This window comes from Moschus berezovskii, chromosome 9 (genome assembly GCF_049115385.1).
Source record: "Moschus berezovskii isolate FMDL1 chromosome 9, NW_MosBer_1.0, whole genome shotgun sequence".
Classification (NCBI taxonomy): domain Eukaryota; kingdom Metazoa; phylum Chordata; class Mammalia; order Artiodactyla; family Moschidae; genus Moschus; species Moschus berezovskii.
Genome location: NC_142468.1, coordinates 75,077,882 through 75,098,763, shown reverse-complemented (window position 1 = coordinate 75,098,763; position 20,882 = coordinate 75,077,882). Strand labels below are relative to the sequence as shown.

Genomic DNA, 20,882 nt, shown 5'->3' with positions numbered 1-20,882 from the left:
TCCTTAACTGTCCCATTGTGTCTTAATTACATTCTCAGAAAAGTATTTAAATGGCCAGTAAGTCTTGCTTTTTCTTTATACTTTTAATTATATAGTATAATTTGAAAATATAATCTTCCTTTATAATTTTCCTATAAAAGGAACAAGTGTTATTTTGGTTATGAGAAAAACAAGGTTAACATGAAAAAATATATTTACTCATAAATTCTATAATTTGAAATATAAATTTTATTTATGATATTTACATCAAAGAAACTTGGGGAAATTGTGAGGAAATAAATTCAATCTTCTTTTGAAGTTGAAATAGTTTCTTATTTATTTATCTGGAAAAGGTCAGTTTTCATTCCAATCCCAAAGAAAGGCAACGGTAAAGAATGTTCAAACTACTGTACAGTTGCAGTCATCTCACACGCTAGCAAAGTAATGCTCAAAATTCTCCAAGCCAGGCTTCAACAGTACGTGAACCATGAACTTCCAGATGTTCAATTTGGGTTTAGAAAAGCCAGAGGAACCAGAGATCAAATTGCCAGCATCCATTGGATCATTAAAAAAGCAGGAAGGTTCCAGAAAAATATCTACTTCTGCTTTGTTGACTACACCAAAGCCATTGACTGTGTGGATCACAATAAACTGTGGAAAATTCTTCAAGAGATGGGAATACCAGACCACCTTACCTGCCTCCTGAGAAATCTGTATGCAGGTCAAGAAGCAAGTTACAACTGTACATGGAACAACAGACTGGTTCCAAATCAGGAAAGGAGTGCATCTGTCAACCTGCTTATTTAACTTATATGCAGAGTGCATCATGCGAAATGCCAGGCTGAACGAAGCATAAGCTGGAGTCAAGATTGCTATGAGAAATAAGAGTAACCTCAGATATGCAAATGACACTACCCTTACGGCAGAAAGCAAAGAGGAATTAAAGAGCCTCTTGATGAAAGTGAAAGAGAAGAGTGAAAAAGTTGGCTTAAAACGCAACATTCAGAAAACTAGGATCATGGCATCCAGTCCCATCACTTCATGGCAAATAGATGGGGAAACAATGGAAACAGTGACAGACTATTTTCTTGGGTTCCAAAATCACTGCAGATGGTGACTGCAGCCATGAAATTAAAAGACACTTGCTCCTTGGAAGAAAAGCTATGACCAACCAAGATAGCATATTAAAAAGCAGAGACATTACTTTGCCAACAAAGGTCTGTCTATACTTTGATGCATACTCTATACTATGGTTTTTCCAATAATCATGTATGGATGTGAGAGTGGGACTATAAAGAAAGCTGAGCACCAAAGAATTGATGCTTTTGAACTGTGGTGTTGGAGAAAACTCTTGAAGAGTCCCTTGAACTGCAAGGAGATCAAACCGGTCTATCCTAAAGGAGATCAACACTGAATATTCATTGGAAGGATTGAGGGTGAAGCTGAAACGCCAATCCTTTGGCCACCTGATGCGAAGAGCTGACTCATTAGAAAAGACCCTGATGCTGGGAAAGATTGAAGGCGGGAGGAGAAGGGAACAATAGAGGATGAGATGGTTGGATGGCATCACTGACTCGATGGAGTTGAGTTTGAGTAAGCTCCGGGAGTTGGTGATGGACAGGGAAGCCTGACATACTGCAGTTCATGGGGTCACAAAGAGTTGGACACAACTGAATGACTGAACTGATTTATTTGGTTGGAAACATACGTCATGCCTGCATCAAAGTATAGCTTCTCATTATGACTTTTAAAATCTGTGTTCAGATCAGAAAAAGTTGAGGTGAGTTCCTTGGTTTGCTGAATCTCTGGATAATAGCATTAGTTGATTTGGTTTGCTTTCAGAACACATGTAAATAATATTATTGCAAGATAATATTTAGCTTGCAGCTCCATTAGTATTATTTATAGTCAGAAACTATTGTCATGCATTCTTCAGGAGTTCCTTTACCTCTGTGATGGAAGATTCCATAATGGTTATCCTTTATTAGGTGTTCAGTTCAGTTCAGTGGCTCAGTCATGTCTGACTCTTTGCAATCCCACGGACTGCAGCACGCCAGGCCTCCCTGTCCATCACCAACTCCCAGAGTTTACTCAAATTGATGTCCATTGAGTCAGTGATGCCATCCAACCATCTCATCCTCTGTTGTCCCCTTCTCCTACCCTCAGTCTTCCCTAGCATCAGGGTCTTTTCCAATGAGTCGGCTCTTCGCATCAAGTGGCCAAAGTATTACAGCTTCAGCTTCAGCATCAGTCCTTCCAATGAATATTCAGGACAGATTTCCTTTAGGATTGACTGATTGTATCTCCTTGCAGTCCAAGGGACTCTCAGGAGTCTTCTCCAACACCACAGTTCAGAAGCAACAATTCTTTGGCACTCAGCCTTCTTTATGGCCCAACTCTCATCCATACATGACTATTGGAATAGCTTTGACTATATGGTGCTTTGTCAGCAAAGCGATGTCTCTGCTTTTTAATACACTATCTAGGTTTTTTGAGCCCATCTTTGCATGAAATGTTCCCTTGAAATCTCTAATTTTCTTGAAGAGATCTCTTGTTTTTCCTATTCTGTTGTTTTCCTCTATTTCTTTGCATTGATCACTGAGGAAGGCTTTCTTATCTCTCCTTGCTATTCTTTGGAACTCTGCATTCAGATGCTTATATCTTTCCTTTTCTCCTTTGCTTTTTGCTTCTCTTCTTTTCACAACTATTTGTAAGGCTTCTTCAGACAGCCATTTTGCTTTTTTGCATTTCTTTTCCATGGGGATGGTCTTGGTCCCTGTCTCCTGTACGATGTCACGAACCTCCGTCCAGAGTTCACAGGCACTCTATCTGTCAGATCTAGTCCCTTAAATCTATTCCTCACTTCCACTGTATAATCATAAGGGATTTGATTTAGGTCATATCTGAATGGTCTAGTGGTTTTCCCTACTTTCTTCAATTTAAGTCTGAATTTGGCAATAAGGAGTTCATGATCTGAGCCACAGTCAGCTCCTGGTCTTGTTTTTGCTAACTGTATAGAGCTTCTCCATCTTTGGCTGCAAAGAATATAATCAATCTGATTTCGGTGTCGACCATCTGGTGATGTCCATGTGTAGAGTCTTCTCTTGTGTTGTTGGAAGAGGGTGTTTGCTATGACCAGTGTGTTCTCTTGACAAAACTCTATTAGCCTTTTCCCTGCTTCATTCCGTGCTCCAAGGCCAAATTTGCCAGTTACTCCAGGTGTTTCTTGACTTCCTACTTTTGCATTCCAGTCCCCTATAATGAAAAGGACATCTTTTTTGGGTGTTAGTTCTAAAAGGTCTTGTAGGTCTTCATAGAACCATTCAACTTCGTCTTCTTCAGCGTTACTGGTTGGGGCATAGGTCTGGATTACAGAATAGGAAAAACAAGAGATCTCTTCAAGAAAATTAGAGATTCCAAGGGAACATTTTATGCAAAGATGAGCTCGATAAAGGACAGAAATGGTATGGACCTAACAGAAGCAGAAGATATTAAAAAGAGGTGGCAAGAATACACAGAAGAACTGTACAAAAAAGATCTTCACAACCAAGATAGTCACGATAACGTGATCACTGACCTAGAGCCAGACATCTTGGAATGTGAAGTCAAGTGGGCCTTAGAAAGCATCACTACAAACAAAGCTAGTGGAGGTGATGGAATTCCAGTTGAGCTATTTCAAATCTTGAAAGATAATGCTGTGAAAGTGCTGCACTCAATATGCCAGCAAATTTGGAAAACTCAGCAGTGGCCACAGGACTGGAAAAGGTCAGTATTCATTCCAATCCCAAAGAAAGGCAATGCTAAAGAATGCTCAAATTACCGCACAATTGCAGTCATCTCACACGCTAGTAAAGTCATGCTCAAAATTCTCCAAGCCAGGCTTCAGCAATATGTGAACCATGAACTCCCAGATGTTCAAGCAGGTTTTAGAAAAGGCAGAGGCACCAGAGATCAAATTGCCAACATCCGCTGGATCATGGAAAAAGCAAGACAGTTCCAGAAGAGCATCTATTTCTGCTTCATTGATTATGCCAAAGCCTTTGACTGTGTGGATCACAATAAACTGTGGAACATTCTGAAAGAGATGGGAATACCAGACCACCTGACCTGCCTCTTGAGAAACCTGTATGCAGGTCAGGAAGCAACAGTCAGAACTGTACATGGAACAACAGACTGGTTCCAAATAGGAAAAGGAGTACGTCAAGGCTATATATTGTCACCTTGCTTATTTAACTTATATGCAGAGTACATCATGAGGAACGCTGGGCTGGAAGAAGCACAAGCTAGAATCAAGATTGCCGGGAGAAATATCAATAATCTCAGATATGCAGATGACACTACCCTTATGGCAGAAAGTGAAGAGGAACTCAAAAGCCTCTTGATGAAAGTGAAAGAGGAGAGTGAAAAGGTTGGCTTGAAGCTCAACATTCAGAAAACAAAGATCATGGCATCTGGTCCCATCACTTCATGGGAAATAGATGGAGAAACAGTGGAAACAGTGTCAGACTTTCTTTTTGGGGGCTCCAAAATCACTGCAGATGCTGATTGCAGCCATGAAATTAAAAGATGCTTACTCCTTGGAAGGAAAGTTATGACCAACCTTGATAATATATTAAAAAGCAGAGACATTACTTTGGCAACAAATGTCCGTCTAGTCAAGGCTATGGTTTTTCCCGTGGTCATGTATGGATGTGAGAGTTGGACTGTGAAGAAAGCTGATTGCCGAAGAATTGATGCTTTTGAACTGTGGTGTTGGAGAAGACTCTTGAGAGTCCCTTGTACCGCAAGGAGATCCAACCAGTCCATTCTAAGGGAGATCGATCCTGGGTGTTCATTGGAAGGACTGATGCTGAAGCTGAAACTGCAATACTTTGGCCACCTCATGCGAGGAGCTGACTCACTGGAAAAGACTCTGATGCTGGGAAAGGTTGGGGGCGGGAGGAGAAGGGGACGACAGAGAATGAGATGGCTGGATGGCATCACCGACTCTGTGGACATGAGTTTGAGTGAACTCTGGGAGTTGGTGATGGACAGGGAGGCCTGGCGTGCTGTGATTCATGGGGTCGCGGAGAGTCGGACACGACTGAGCGACTGAACTGAACTGAACTGATCTAGGTTTTTCATAGCTTTTCTCCCATGGAGCAAGCGTCTTTTAATTTCATGGCTGCAGTCACTGTCTGCAGTGATTTTGGAGTGCCAAAAAATAAAGTCTGTCACTGTTTCCATTTTTTTCCCATCTATTTTCCATGAAGTGATAGGACTGGATGTCATGATCTTTGCTTTTTAAATGTTGAATTTTAAGCCAATTTTTCATTCTCTTTCACCTTCATCAAGAGGCTCTTTTGTTCCTCTTCACTTTCTGCCATTATCTGAGGTTATTGATATTTCTCCTGGAAATCTTTATTCCAGCTTGTGGTTCATCCAGCCAGGTATTTTGCATGATATACTCTGCATATAAGTTAAATAAGCAGGGTGATGATATACAGCCTTGACGTACTCCTTTCATGATTTTGAACCAGTCCATTGTTCCATGTCCAGTTCTACCTGTTAATTCTGGTCCTGCATACGGGTTTCTCACAAGGCAGGTCAGGTGGTCTGGTGTTCCCATGTCTTTAAGAATTTTCCACAGTTTGTTGTGATCCACACAGTCAAAGGCTTTAGCCTAGTCAATGAAGCAGAAGTTTTTCTGAAATTCCCTTGTTTTTTCTATGATCCAACAGATATTGGCAGTTTGATCTAGATATGTTAATTAATTTAATCCTCTTAGTAACACCATGTAATTAATGTTATGTATATATGATTGTTGTTTTTTTGTTTGTTTGGGGGCTTCCCTGTGTGGCTAAGGCTGTAAAGAATCTGCCTTCAATGCACAATACCCAGGTTTGATCCCTGAGTCGGGAAGATCCCTGAAGAAGGGAATGGCTGTGCACTCCAATATTCTTCCCTGGAGAATTCCATGGACAGAGGAGCCCAGTGGACTACAGTCCATGGGGTCGCGGAGTCAGACATGACCGAGCAGCTAACACACACACACATATATGATACATATGTATATCGTACCATTTTATATATAAAGAAACTGAAAGTTGATTAACTCACTCCAAGTTGTCTAATAACTGGCAGAGTTGGAGTTAAAATCAAGCCTCACTGATGCGGAAGCTACTTTGCACCAAGCTTTGATTCCTCTCAGTCCTTTCTGATTTTCTAGAGTGCCCTGTGAAAGGGAGACATCATAATTGAATGAGAGAATCTTTAGAGAAAAGCAAGATAGAATCACCGAGATCCTCAGAAACCTGGGGTGTGCATGAGAGCCTCAATCTACAGAACAGTCACAGAGCAATAGGAAATGGTTAGCAGTGGGGACAGGACCTTAGGTTATCTCCCAGTTTACCTAATTCCCCTTCTCTGATCACCGTCCCCCCTGGATACTGACAGAATATGGAAAGTGATTGCAGAGCTACTAAGAAATATGGGAGTCGGGGGAGGCCATGCTGAGCCTGGATCATGGTAGCAGACCAGTTCTGGAAGAAGAGATCAGAATTCTAAGGTGAAAAGGAACTACGTAAGCAAAAGATGACCCTCAAATTTCCTAAAAGTTACGGAGCCGCAGGAGGAATAGTAATTCCCAGCGGTTCCATTGGAATTGGGATTAAAGGATGAACAATAGGTGCCCTTGTTGCACACACATCTTGCTGGAGAAAACCAAGGAAAGAAAATGCTACAAGCCATGGCCTCATCTTGATTGCAGATCCCTTACTGATTGGTCTCCAATGCAGTCTGAGCAGGATTTGCTCCTTCTAGTGCATTCTTTTCTTATGTGGGTATGGTGACAGTTATTGCTACGAGCAGAAAAGTTTAGTAGGCAGTGTGGTATATATGTCAGACCTATGCCAGAGCTTGTTCTCACGGAAGCTCTGCAGATGCATCTCTTGGGTTACATAAATCATTGCTCATCTTTGTCTCATTTTTCTTTTCTGATGCACAAGTCAGCATGTTGAATTCATTGAACTAACTTGTGCATGTGGGCAGGGAGATTGGATTATGAAGTGTGTATTTCAAACAAATTGTGCAAAATTAAGTAACAAGTTAAGGCGCTCAGCCACTTCAGTATTAAGCAAATATGGGATTAGTAATGAGTGGAAGATTCAGATTTGAGGCCCTGGAAAAAAGCATGTTCATTTTTTTTTATGTCTTTGATTTGAAGACATTTTTAAAACTCAGACATTTAAAACAAAGACATTCAAAACAAAACATTTTTGAAGAAATTTTTAAGTAAACATATTAAAGATAACACCACACACCCATATTCTCACCACCTAGAATTGCTAACATTTTGCCACATATTCTTTAAGGTTTTATAACTGAAAATGAAATCTTGTGGATAAAAATGAAATTCTGTTTGACATTTGTTGTTGTTGTCGCTAAGTTGTGTCTGACTCTTTGCAACCCCATGGACTGTAGCACGCCAGGCTTCCCTGTCCTTCACTCTCTCTAGGAGTTTCCTCAAACTTATGTCCATTGAGGCAGTGATGCCATCCAACCATCTCATCCTCTGCCACCCTCTTCTCCTTTAGACATACTAACTTCCAAAGTCATTCTCTTCTTCCATCTTTCTAGCGATAACCCCTATCATGAAATTAGTCTCTTTCTGGTCTGCATATAAGTATAAATAGATGTTTATATTACAGGTGCAGGCATCTGGGAACAGTCATTTGTGGGCGCTACTCCCCAACATATACACAAGGTAGCATAACGCATACACAGTAACAATAGTAGTGAACATATGTGGAGTGATTACACGGTGCCTGGAGCAGCACTTTCTCAGTCCTTTCAGTAACTCACCGTAGCCCACAGTGTTGTTATCTCCTTTTCTAGGTGCACAGAGGGGTCACTTGCCCAGGGTCACACAGCTGATAAGTAGTGGGGCTGAGAATTAATCCCACAGTCTGGCTCTGGAGTTGCACACTTGACCACCAGGCTGGATGGCCTCTTCTCTCTGTCACCCTGCAGAATTTGTCACTCTTTCCATATCATGTTTCTGACATCCACAGTTGTCATTCACAGATTTAGTTTATTCATTTTCATAGTTTTACCATATTCTGTTAAATGAAGGTAATATATAAGCATCACCGCACTGTGCTTGGGCTTTCCAGATGGCTCAGTGGTAAAGAATCTGCCTGCCAATGCAGGAGATGCAAAGACTCTGGGTCAGGAAGATTCCCTGGAATAGGCAGTGACAACTCACTACAGTATTCTTGCCTGTAGAATTCTATGGACAGAGGATCGTGATGGGCTACAGTCCACGGGGTCGCAAAGAGTTGGACACGACCGAGCACACAGACTACAACACGGTGCTTAAGGCCTATAAAATGCAAACAGTGAAAGTTTCTATCTCACAGGGTTGTTGGGAGAATTAAATGGTTTAATTCAAATAAAGCAGGTAGAAGAGTATCTAGCATAGAGTATGCACCCTGTAAATGTCAGCTGTTACTATTTGCTCTTATCATCTATCCTGTATCCTCTTGAACCTGATTATTAGGTTTTCAATTTTTCATTATTGCATATATTGCAACAGTGAAAGCCCTGTGTCTAATTATAAAATTTTCTTTTGGGTATCTCCCTAGAAGAGGAATTGATAGCTCATAGGGTATATATGCGTTCAGTTTCACCTAATGCTGCTAAAGCTTGCTATGTACATTCACACACCCTCATATATGTTTTGAGTTCCTATCACCTATTATTGTCCTCAATGTCAGTTGACATTCTCTGACTGTTAGATTTGCCAATCTGATGGTTGAGAAATACTGCCTTGTTGAACTGATAAGCTGAGTAAGAAACAATGGCATGTTGTGGAATTGGGTTTTTATAACAACTCTACTGAGATACGATTCACATGTTGTAAAATTTACCCCTTTGAAAGTGTTCAATTCAGTGGTTTTCCATATATTCACAACGATCTGCAGCCATCGCTGATACCTAGTTTTAGGAGAAACCCCTTATTCATTAGCAGTCACTCCCAATTCTCCACTGCCCCCAGCCCCTGGCATTGCTAATCTACTTTGTTTCCTTGATTTGCCTACTCTGGACATTGCATATAAATGGAATCATATGATATGTGGGTTTTTGTAGCTGGCTTCTTTCATTTATCTTAATGAAATGGAATTTTTAGGTTCATCCATGATGTAGCTTTCATTCAGCATTTCATTCCTTAATATGGTCCAGTACTTCAATCCTTAAAAAATTCTGTTGTATTAATATACTACCATTTGTTTATTCATTTATCAGCTGATGCAAATTTGGACTGTTTCTACTTTGGCTGTTTTAAATAATTTTAAATAATGCTGCTATAAAAATTCCTATGTATATTTTTATAGACAAATATTTTCATTTTCTTGGGTATACATATATTTATATACCAAGTAGTGGAATTTCTGGGTCATATGCTAACTATGTTTAACATTTTGAAAAGCTGCCAAACTGTTTTCCAGCGTGAGTGTACCATTCTCTAGTTCCATCAACAGTGTATGAAGGACTCCAATTTCTTCACATCCTCATCTCCAATGCTTGTTATTGTCTTTCTTTTTAATTCTATCCATCTCTAGGGGCTAGGAGTGGTATCTCCTTATGGTTTTGCTTTGTATTTCTCTGACTGATGATGTCGAGCATCTTTTCATGTGCTTATGAGCCATCTGTCTGTCTTTGGAGAAATGTCTAGTCAAATATTTTGCCTATTTTTTAAGTTGGGTGATTTGTCTTTTTATTTGAGTTTGTAAGCTATCCATGTAATCTCAATGTAAGTCCTTTATCAGATACATGATTTACAAATATTTTCTCCATTCTGTAGGTTGTCTTTTGACTTTCTTGATGTGAACTGGTGGATTTTTTTTTTTTCTGTCCTGCATGGCTTGCAGGATCTTAGTTCTCCAACCAGGGATTGACCCAGAGCCCCTGACAGTGAAAGCACCAAGTCCTAACCTAAGCCGGGGAACTCTCTAGTGGATTTTAATATTTGCAGTTTTGTACGTTTCTCCAAAATTTTAGTTTTTCAGATTGTCTTTATCCTGTCTGCTGAGTGGCTCACAAGCCAGATAACCTTGGGGTGTGCCTTTAGAGTTCAGGGAGTGCATTCAGTATTCCATAGATCAGAAACTCTTACCTTGGTCACAAAAGCACAGATTTCCCAAGCAGATCTCAGTGAGCTTCTCAGTCAGTGAAGGAAGATCAGTTTTGATACCCCAGAGGAGATACCCTCACAAAGTCTGAATTTAATCATGAAAAGCACTGGAAAAGCCACCCCTTATATTTCAGACTGCTAACTGATTAATTCAACAGCATTTGGATTTCTGTTTAACCTGACCTCTTTCTTCTTTCCTTTTTTCTCCTCTTTTCTTTTCCTCCTATCTCCTCCCCACTCTCTGTTTTGATTTCAGATTGAAAATGGCTCAGGAATCAGTCAGCAAGTTAACAGCAGAGAAGAAAGTGGAGACAAAGAAAATCAACCCCACGGCTAGTCTGGTGAGATGCATTTTTCATCACAACCTCAAGACTTTTCATTATACCTGAGATGCACCCAGGAGTGGGCCTAAATGTAAAGGATGAAACTCAGAGGGATGAGCAGTATCCATATTCTCAGTTCCCATCCCAGGATACCACATGGTGAGAAAGGACATGGGGAGAACAGCGTAAGGAGCAAAGCCCAGCTTTGTGCGCTCTTCCAGCAAATTCAAACAGGGTCCTTTCCCGATAAACCAAATGTAGTCACTCGCCATTTCACACCCTTCCCCACTGCACCTCACACCAGGATCCCCTTCATCTTAGAGTACCCTTCTCCTGAACTTGTTGAAGCATTTTACCCTCACCAGTTCCTTTTCCTTGTTAAATAAAGGGGCAGGGAGTAGCCTCTTTTTATAGCTGGTAAAACTGAGATGCAGAAAGATACAGCCTACCTAAGATCACTTCTCAAATGGATAGCAAAAACCAGAACCAGACTGCTGACTGATCCCCTGACTGCTCACCCTAGGATAGAAACTAGCAGACTAGTGTGTCTTCCTAGCCATGAAGGGAAGCTGTCCTCCATAGTCCCACTTGCAATACTGATCACAAGGAATCTCCACGATACAGTTGGAAGAGCTGAATGGTTAGGAACCCAAGGTATAGAGGGTCAAGTCCCAGCTTAACCACTTACTAGTTGTATTTTACTAGTTGTGAAGTTACTTTACTTCTTTATTCTTCACTAGTACTTTTGCCAATTGCTTTAAATTCTTTGACCACCTAAGTAGGGTATAAGTGAGGTGATTTCTGTTAACCAACGATGATGTTCTCCTAACAACCCCATCAGTAGCTCAGAAATGGGCAAGCAGGGCTGTACGACTTCATCAGGGACAGCCCTGGTTAGCTTATAGAGCTCCTACCTGAATAGAAACGTTCTGTGCCCATTCGGTGGTATATTCAGTACACTCATCTTTATATGGTATATCTATATTTTTGGTGGCAGTGGGCTCAACTCAGATTTTTGTCTTCTTCCCTCATTATCCACTGCTCCTTCCCCAGGCCTCTATCCTCTCATTTCTAGGGCATTTGTTACAACTTTATTCCGCATCACAGACCAACATTTGAGAAACATATCAAAATCTGAGAAAGGTGAAAATTTAGAAAAAGGAATAATAATAAACTCAATTTTTGTCTCAAATAACAGAAGGAAAGACTGCGTCAGAAGGAAGCCAGTGTGAGCACCAACTAACACAGAGACACAAGAAAAGTGATGGTGAGGCATAGTACCCGCATGATCCTCTGTAACCCCAGTGCTCCAAGAAGTCCTCAAAAGATACGTCACCCAATGTTTATTTTGCTCATCTCTTTCTGAGCACCCTGTGCCTTCTTAAAGAAGTCCCTTATTAAGCCATAGGAACAATGAAATGCTGCTGAAGAAGTATTTGAGAACTGTTTCTTCTAAAGGTCCAAAGTTCGCTCTGCTACAAGACCAGAGAATTACCAAGATTTTCAAGTTTTTTTTTCTTTTTTTTTTAAATCAGGGACCTCAAGCTTTCTAACCCAAGCATGATATATGTAAACTTGTGACAGAAGAAGAGATGCATATTTTGTGACAGCTGCCTTGAGCAAGTTCAAGCCTTGATCTTTACAATAATCAAGCCTGCTGGTTTGATTATTGATCTTAATTTTTATTCTATTGCAGCAAGATCCTGAAGCACCCTTCTTGCCAAAAATGTTGAGACTTACCAGAATTAAGAGGCCCAAGACTGTATGCCCCATACTCAAGAAATGGTTATTTTTTTGTTGTTTTTCATGTACTAGAAAGAACAGAAAATGGAATCATACATGGATGGAGAAGGAGGTTATATAGTCATAAACTTCTTTCTGGAGAACAAATTATAATACAGGTATTTGGCATCAGCCATTTAGCAAGACCCATTCTTCTGTCTTCATATCAGTTCATTGAGGTTTCCTAGGCCACTAGGAATTCTCTACCCCTTCTTTAAAAAAAAAAAACTATAGTAACTGAGCAGCAATAGACTTGGGGTCAAAGCATCTGCTTTGTTGAGTGACCCAGTAGCAGTCAGAGTACGTTTCACACCTCAAATCATCTATGAGTGGATACACCATGTTGAACTGCAGCTGAGCTGTACACCAGGTTCTAGGACTGAATATGGCTGGACCTCTCCCACACACCCCAGGAGGCAGTGTCTAGACAGGAGAGCAAATGCTACTTGCAGCTGTTTATCATGACCTTGACTGACAGACATGTGACCTGTGGTTGAAGCAGAGGGGTTTAATGTCCAAAAAAGAGAGGGTAGAAAAAAAGTTCTTTACATCAAAATGGGAAGAGGGTGATTACAGTGATACAGAATTTTGAGTTCAATAGTTACTTTTTTCTGACCCTGGAAGCCCGTGTGATTACTGCCTCTAGAGTCACAGGAAAACCACCTTGGACCTCTCTCCTGACCTTTTTTTCCTTAAACCATTCTCCTATGCTGTGAGAGGAGAAGAGAGGAGACTTGGGGTGAACTGAGGTAAGGATCAAAGCCTATCAGGTTTCAGTATTGAGAGAGGTCCAAGCTTTCTCCTCCCAACTGGTGGAAGACCATCTAGAATAGAGCAGAAAACCTTAAAACCCTTTCCCATCTGCTGGTCATGTGTGAGTTGCCCCTTGCCCCAGCATCTTGCCAGAATCCCTCAACTTGCCAGGTACCTGAGTGTCTACCCAGGACCTGCCTGCTAGTTATCAGCCCCCACGGGGACCCCATAATAGATATAGCCAATTGAAGCAGCACCATATCCTAATACAATGTCCAGGAATGCAGAGTCAGGATCAAATCTAGTCACAAAGCTATATTCCTGCAGGTGCTAGCCACTCTTTCTAATAATTTTTTTTTAAATTAATATAATAACATGGCTTGTTTTTTTCCCCAAAAAATAAAAGAATGAGACAAGCAAAACAGAAGAGCTGGTAAGAACTTACATGACTAATAGTAGTTGCTCGTGAGCAAGCCTTTCATACTGCTTTCTTAGATTGTTTTGCTCTTCATTTTCATTTCATGGTGAGGACCTAAGAAATTCCTCAGTTTGAAACAAGTCCTACTTACAGCTACCCTGTGCTCTGCGACAGTCCTTCTAGTATTAACAGACAAAAGAAAAAGCACCTGTTTTACCCATGCTCAAGTTGGATTTCATTCTAGTGGACAGACCAGAAATTGGCAGTAAAATAAAACCTTTTCTAAAGAGCAAAGTTTGCCTACCTCTGTTGGGAAAACCTAATGAGTCCAATGTACTTAGTGTGTGAAGACACCATGGCAGGATCCCCGTGATTCTCACCCAGTTTGCATCCTGCATTAGATATCTGGACACCCCTCCCAAGTCCACACATAGACTGCAGTGTGACGGTGCCCTCATTTGTAACTTGACCTGATGCTTGGTAAAAGTTCACAAGACTTTGTCCAAGGTGGACCATCTAAAACAACCCAGAGGCCCTGAGAGAATGACCTATCCAAAATGCAGCTGAGATTGTGTTAACTACAGCAGGTGTCGCTAAACTTTTCATGAGTAAGTCATTGGGGTACACTTAGCAGCTTGGGCATGTTTGGCTGTTCTTAGCACAGCCCTGCCTGCACAAGAGGGACAGTGGCCAGTATTTCTACTCTGCATTTAACCAGACGTATTTGACTTACTAATCAGACTGAGAGAAACCTTAACTTATAACAGCATCATCTCTGCCTCGTTAAGATTCATTAAAGCTGAGGGCACAGTGGATAGCAGTTCAGATTCTTGCAAAACGTGCATAATCATCGAGCACACAAGTATATCAGGTAAGACATAAAAGCATTATATAAACATGTTAGGTAGAAAACATAGGCCTATGACGTATTGAGGATCAAGTGAGGCGGAGGCGTGCTATATGGCTTTTTAGCCCAAAAAGAGGTAGTTTATGGGTGGAGGCATCCTGAAGGGAAAAGGTAGCCAAGAAGAAATGAATGATATGATGATAATCAAGGCCCAGGAGTCACAGGTGATCGACCTGCTGCTCAGAAGTTACTTTTTGAATCCTTGGGTTGATGTCTGTGAAATCTCTTTAAACATTCATTGCAACTACCCAGGAACTGTAAAGAAAAAAGTCTGAAATCTGGGAAGTAGAATAAAGAGATCCAGTCATGCTCTTCCATCTTTAAATGTTTTAGCTAAAACAGTGGGCAAGATGATGAGAAGCTGAATGCCAGATTGGACTCCGGTCACCAGTCCTCTTTTCTTCCCAGTAAGAATAGTAGAAGCTGCACACCTGCTCAGCTGCTCTTAGGCACCTCCTTTTCTCATAAGTACCATAAGGAAAGGCATTTCCCTAAAAGCTCATATGCAGCTGGTGGAGAAATTAAAGGAAGGAATAAAACTCTTTGGTAGTATTCAGCAAGGTGAAGAAGTCATTGTACAGTCCTTCCAAGACCATGATCAGATGTATCAAAAGATATGTAAGTGTATTTTTGGTAAAGATTTGCTTGTTGGCCTGGGATTGCACGTCTCTCTCTCTAGATTATACCACCTGCGTGGGGAAATTTTAATTTTAATTCTTTGTTGGACATCATATTTTATTTCTATTTCATTCTTGCCTGGTGTCACTGACAGAGATCATTGCACACAGCAGCAGCACCTAGTCAGCCAGAATATGAAAGGGAAGTAGCAGTGCAGACCTGTGGTCTCATTCCCAGTAACCAGACTGTAAAATTGACCTGGGAACTTCATTCCCTGACATTCTAAATTGGTCTGTTTTGTAGTACTGCTGCCCTTGCCAAACAAGGAAGGAAGAAGTAAAATTAAAAAATAGATTTTCCAAAAAAAATAACTGATGCAAATATCAAATATCCAATTCTATAATTAGTTTAAATAGTCTAAAAATTGCTCACAAGGACTCTCCACTAGATTTGAGCTTCATTTTTCTTTGATCTCACCTTCTAAAAGGTAGAAGGGGAAAAGAAGCGTCAGCAGATTTGGAAGTCGACAAATTAATTAGTTCCTGAATCACAAAAGAAGGCCATATTGTGAAACCCAGTGTTGTACAGGTCCTAAGCTATAAGAATTTGAACAGCTGTGAAGGCTGATGAGTGTGGACAAAGCAAAAGCTCTTAACTGCCCACTTAAACCAGGCAATTTTCAGAGTGAATTCAAGAGAGTGTAATATTGCTCTGAACAATTTATTTTTGGAAAAATCACATACAAAAAGAAGTGGTATGTAGAGAAAGAAGTATTAGACAATTAAAATTTCCTTTCTCTAATTCTCTTGTAAGAGCAGTTCATAAATGGATGGACCATCCAGAAAACCATTAATACCACACTTCATGTAGCAGGTTTTTACCATAGAAACACAGCTGAAGAGAGTGGACTGAATAAAGAAATGAACTTTCATTCATGTCAGCTACTTTGTTATCATAAAGAAATCTACAAGAGAAACAAGTCTGTGCAGACAAGTTTACAGTATTTGAAATGAATGGCTGTTTTTAACTTTTCCAAAATGTAAATAACTTTGTTGAACATATTTCCATTTTCCAGCTATGGAGAGAGACAGTCTGGCTGGTTGGAACCTTGTCTGTTATTGGTGCAGAAGTCACTTAAAGGCACCTCTTGGCATGGGCCTCAGCGGGTCTGGCTCCTTGAGACTCACATCGTTGTATTTATAACTCCATTAGTGACTAAATCCAGGCATCACTGGGCTCAGTTACACTGCTGTATGTGACTCAGAGGCTCATTTTGTGTCGTTTCTGCAAACCTGTCAGTTGTTGACACCTTGTTAGAGGCATTGAAATTTAGTTTCACAGTTCTTCATTTCCCCTCCCAGGGAGCAGGCAGACCCTCCCAGATCAGTGCTTTGCTGGGAAGTAGTGAATTCCAGAGTGTTAACATGTCAGACTGGAAGCCAGTTCGGTAGTTTAATTTCTTCCAAGACCCTTAATCAACCCTGTGATATAAACTTAGCATTTGGGAAATTTTTGTAGTTGACATCTGACTTGGAAATGTGAAGATATGAAAATGTTAAGGTGCCCATGAGGTTTCTACCAATGAAGAGACTAGCGGGGCAAATCCAGCCTCATCTAGTAGGTCAGACTGTCCTCACTGGAGCTTCTGGATTCATTACCTCTCCACCCCCAGCTCCTCTCTCAGTCATCCTGGTGATAAACAGTAACACAGAGGACCTTTTTCTTCTCGCCCTCCCTTCTCTGATATGATGGTTCACTTTAGTCAGAGCTCAAACTCATTCTTGCATATTATGTGTCTGGAGTACTTGTTCATGAACATCTTCTTCATGCTATAATCTGGGGAAGACTGGTTTAATCTCAAGTTTTTATATAGCGTGGTAGCTAAAGCCATTAATTTATTTTACATTCCATCTAATTAACTTTCTATTTTTAAATATTTTCTTAAATAAACTAAGAATTTCCATTGTATCTCCTTTTCTGAAAGCTTATTCATAGACTTCTGTGGGCTGTTGTTGTTGTTTTTTGTTTTAATGCTTTGTGTGAAATTCAGTAGCACTGGGTGAGCAAAATGCAAATGAGCCCAATTTCCCACAGCAATTTGGCCTTCTCCATGGAATAAACAACCTTCTACCACCCTTAAGCTGTTTTGTAGGCTGAGTGTTTGCCTAAATTCTACCTGTGCAAACACCAAGGGGTTCTTCTGTCTTTGAAGCTGTAAGAATGTCTTAAAAGAGAATATGAGTACTTCTCCCCATATATAGTGTGAGCTGGCAGTGTTTTATACTTAGTATATCAAGTAAGAAATCTAATGTTTTCAGGTATGCATTCCCAGAAGTCTATCAACATCTTTGGCAAAATTATACATACTTTCCTTCCCTGTTCTATTCTCAGACTTGCTTCCATTCTTGTCTCATGAAACAAATGTATTTTTGTTTATTCATCTGGGTCAGCTTTCCAGAATGAGAGGCTAGTCCCATGGACTACTGAGTATAAAGGAAGTTACCCTCCACTGCCCTATGACATGCTTGATAGGTGTGTTTAGGAATGCACAGCTTTCTGGGATATCTTGGGATGGATTTTTGAATTCCAGGTTTCCATGAAATTTATAAAATTGGGTACATAGCATACAAAGATTATACTGTCCTCCCCATAAGAGATTAAGAGTTTTATAATCTATACATCTTAGATAGATTTCAGCAAACTATAAGTAGCTCATTTTACCCTCTTTGTTCTTGGCAACTTGTTCCTATCTATAATATTCCTTCACATCTGACCACCAAGGCATGAAGTGTCAACCCACTCATATTGCCCCCTGCAAAATCCTCTAAAGATGTCCATTTCCTTTAGAAACAAATCCATGGGTAAGAGAGGAAAGTCTAGTGACCATTCTCTTAGCTCAGGGTGGCACACATGGGATTTTGGGCTAAGTCTGTGCCAAATATTCATTTTACAATTCCTTAATTTTCAAGATGCAAATAATGTGACCCTACCGTTAGTAGGATGTAGAATCTTTGAAGAACATAAGCATTAAGAAAAAAGGACTTCTTTTAAAGAAACAATCGAAGATATTCCTCAAAAGAAAAAAACTTTTAAAATTAGCAATTGAATAATTTTTAAGATTCTTTGGAGAAAACATGTCATTGATTCATCATAGTCTTTTCCTTTTCGTTGAGTTTTAATTTAGACTAGCATGGGAAGCAGAGTGCCCCTGGACTTTGATTTAGAGGATTGTGCTTTGGCCTGGAAAGTCAGTACTGGCCTGCATGCCCAGAACCCAAATGAAGTCAGTCAGTGTCCTAATGAGAATCAGGCCTAACAGAAATGTAAATTATTTCAAGACCTTTAGGGTTTAATTTTCTTAGCAACACCCTTGACCCTGTTTCCTAAAATTAATTTGATCCATGCAGTTATGTGTCTTCATTTTGCCTTATGAGATTGCAAGCAATGGGATGATGGAGAAAAATAGTAGAAAAGGAAAATTTGAACAAGGCCAGGGTGTAATGTTTTGCTGATATAATGCATTGTTAGGGAGCTGGTGACTGTTGCCATGGTTGTATCGTGGGCGGCCTTTCAACAGCAGCTCAGGGCATATGTATGAGGGCAGCGGGAGTACCCGGTATCTCCTATTGGTCCATGCTTGACAGTGTGCTGGAAAAGCAGATACATACCAGTGGACTGGCCTGTGCTTGCTGAAATAACCCCATTGAATTTCAGATTAATTTCCATGGGATCAATTGTCCATGAACCTTCCTGTTTCCTCTCTGCCCGTTTAAAATTCATTTTGGCATCAAGCTTCATTTCATTTTTCTCCTTCCAATACTTCTGCAATGCCTCCCCTTCCTTCACATCCCACAGTGACATTTGCCTCGCTTTACTGTTTCTCCAGGACCCAGCTTTCTCTCCCTCTTTCCCCCACAGACACCTGAAGTGCCCCTGAGCCCTCACTCCATCGTCCCACACCCGTGCTCCATCCCCCAGCCCTGTGGACAGGGAGCTCTGCTGTCACCAAGAGAGACACAGTCTTGTGACTGCTTCTTGTTAATGTCAGCACCACCTCATCACTTAAGCAAAGAGGGAAAAATCCATAAAAGAGATGGAAAATACATTTCTTTTTTTTATTATTATTCTACTTTATTTTAAGAAGCTTGAGGAGAGGGGTGGTTCCAGTCCTTCTTAGTTTCCCGGAGAGTTTTACTTTAAAACTGTCTAATGAAGGACCATTCTTTTGATAAATGTAAAATCAGTCCAGGTCACCAGCTATGATGCGTTAGACTCAAGTGTTGAATCTCTGTGCTGCTGGACAAAGTGACTAAATTCTGTGCAAATATTTTGAATCATAGGCTTTTTATTGCCCCTCAGTTCTTACTACTACTCATGATTCAAACATCTTCATGAAGCTGGGTCAGGATGTTGACAATTTGTGGTTATTTTCAGATCAACATTAACTGTTACCCTCTTGAAAGCACTTAAAAAGAAAGTTTAAGCGTATCTTAAATATACAGCCATTTGACCTGGAAAAAAGTTGGCTTTTCTGTTTAATTATTAGACCAATCTGTAGATGTAATCTTAAAGGATTTTTTATGCAATAATGAAGACAGTTTGAGAAATGAGAAGGCACTTTAAAGACATGAAACCTTACATTACACACTCTTGGATATTTTTTAATAAGCTAATTGGATTCAGGTATTTTTTTTCCCTTTAAATTTTTAAAAATATGTATTTCTAATTTGTTTGCATATTTAATTTTGTCAAAACTGAGAAATGCTCGCTAGTTGAACTTGTAAATGTTATTTGCAAACCAAATGAAGTATTTATTTTTAAAAAGAAAAGGTGAAGGAATCAATACTGATTTGTACATAATGAATATATGTGTGTGTATGTATATATATTTTTTCCTTCTTGACACTACTTGGTCCCCACATCAATTGTATTTTTGTACATAGTATATATATTGCTTAGAAAATGTAGATTGTCTATTCGGAGACTTCTATCTCTGATAGATTATATTTATCCTACTGTTGATACCTCTGTTAATTTGTTTTAAGACATAGAATTCTATTTTTTTGGAATTTGCAGAGAACTGCATTCATGGCTTCCAATTGTAAATATGCTAAGGGTATTTTAATAAATTTTGGTTTCATGTCTGTCTGGTGTGCAGTACAGCTCTGTTTCCACAAGGCATTTAAGATAGTATCCCAACAGTGCTCTAATGTGGAGAATACCAATCATTTCTAACTTGCATTATTGCTCAAGGGCAGCATCACTGCTGAACTACAAAAGCTGGATCTCGGTAAGTCCATCATTCGCATTTTCTTCTTTCTCCTCTATCCTCCACACCAACAGTGGGAAATCTGGCTAGGCATTCAAGGCTAACACCAAACAGACAAACCCAGCCAAGCATGGTCTCAGCTGTACTGACCTGAAAGCGGTTGGGTGTGGGGTGGAGAGCCACAAGGATTGGTGACTTTGTGTTATGAATTGGTAGAGTATGGAAACAGAACAGAAATATTATTGTATTTTAACACTAAACACAACATTCAAATTCTTTTCAGGCAGATGATAAGATAAATGCAGGTATTTATGAAAAAACTAAAAGACTTTGAGCAAAACACTGCTCTGTGAAATAGAAGAGCAATCTTTGTGATTGCATGTTTAACTGATTCATTTGTTCAGTATACCTGAATGCCATGCACTCTTGAGTTCTAGAAGTTTGTTGAAATATGCCCTAATGGGTTTAATGAACACATATAATTATCATCTGGGGAGACATTTTATCACTAGGAGAGCTTTAAAATCAGTCATAGAGCTGCAAAAATCTTTGGACACTGGATAAAAATCTCCATTTCACAGAGTTGAAAACCACTGTAATTCAAGGGACTTGTTGAAAGTTATACTCAGCATTAGTAAATGCATCAAGACTAGAATCCA

General features: G+C 40.0%; 1 protein-coding gene across 2 annotated transcripts in view; it reads left to right on the top strand.

Moving 5' to 3' along the window:
* FMN1 (formin 1) overlaps window positions 1-20,018 on the top strand; it is a 474,559-nt gene extending 454,541 nt beyond the window's left edge. For both annotated transcript variants that reach the window (XM_088839831.1, XM_055435909.2), the window contains 2 exons: window positions 10,410-10,494; window positions 11,675-20,018. In XM_088839831.1, coding sequence (XP_088695957.1) covers window positions 10,410-10,494; window positions 11,675-11,719 — 130 coding nt within the window. In that variant the 3' untranslated portion in view covers window positions 11,720-20,018. The remainder of the gene's footprint in view (window positions 1-10,409; window positions 10,495-11,674) is intronic.
* The last annotated feature ends 864 nt before the right edge of the window (window positions 20,019-20,882 follow it).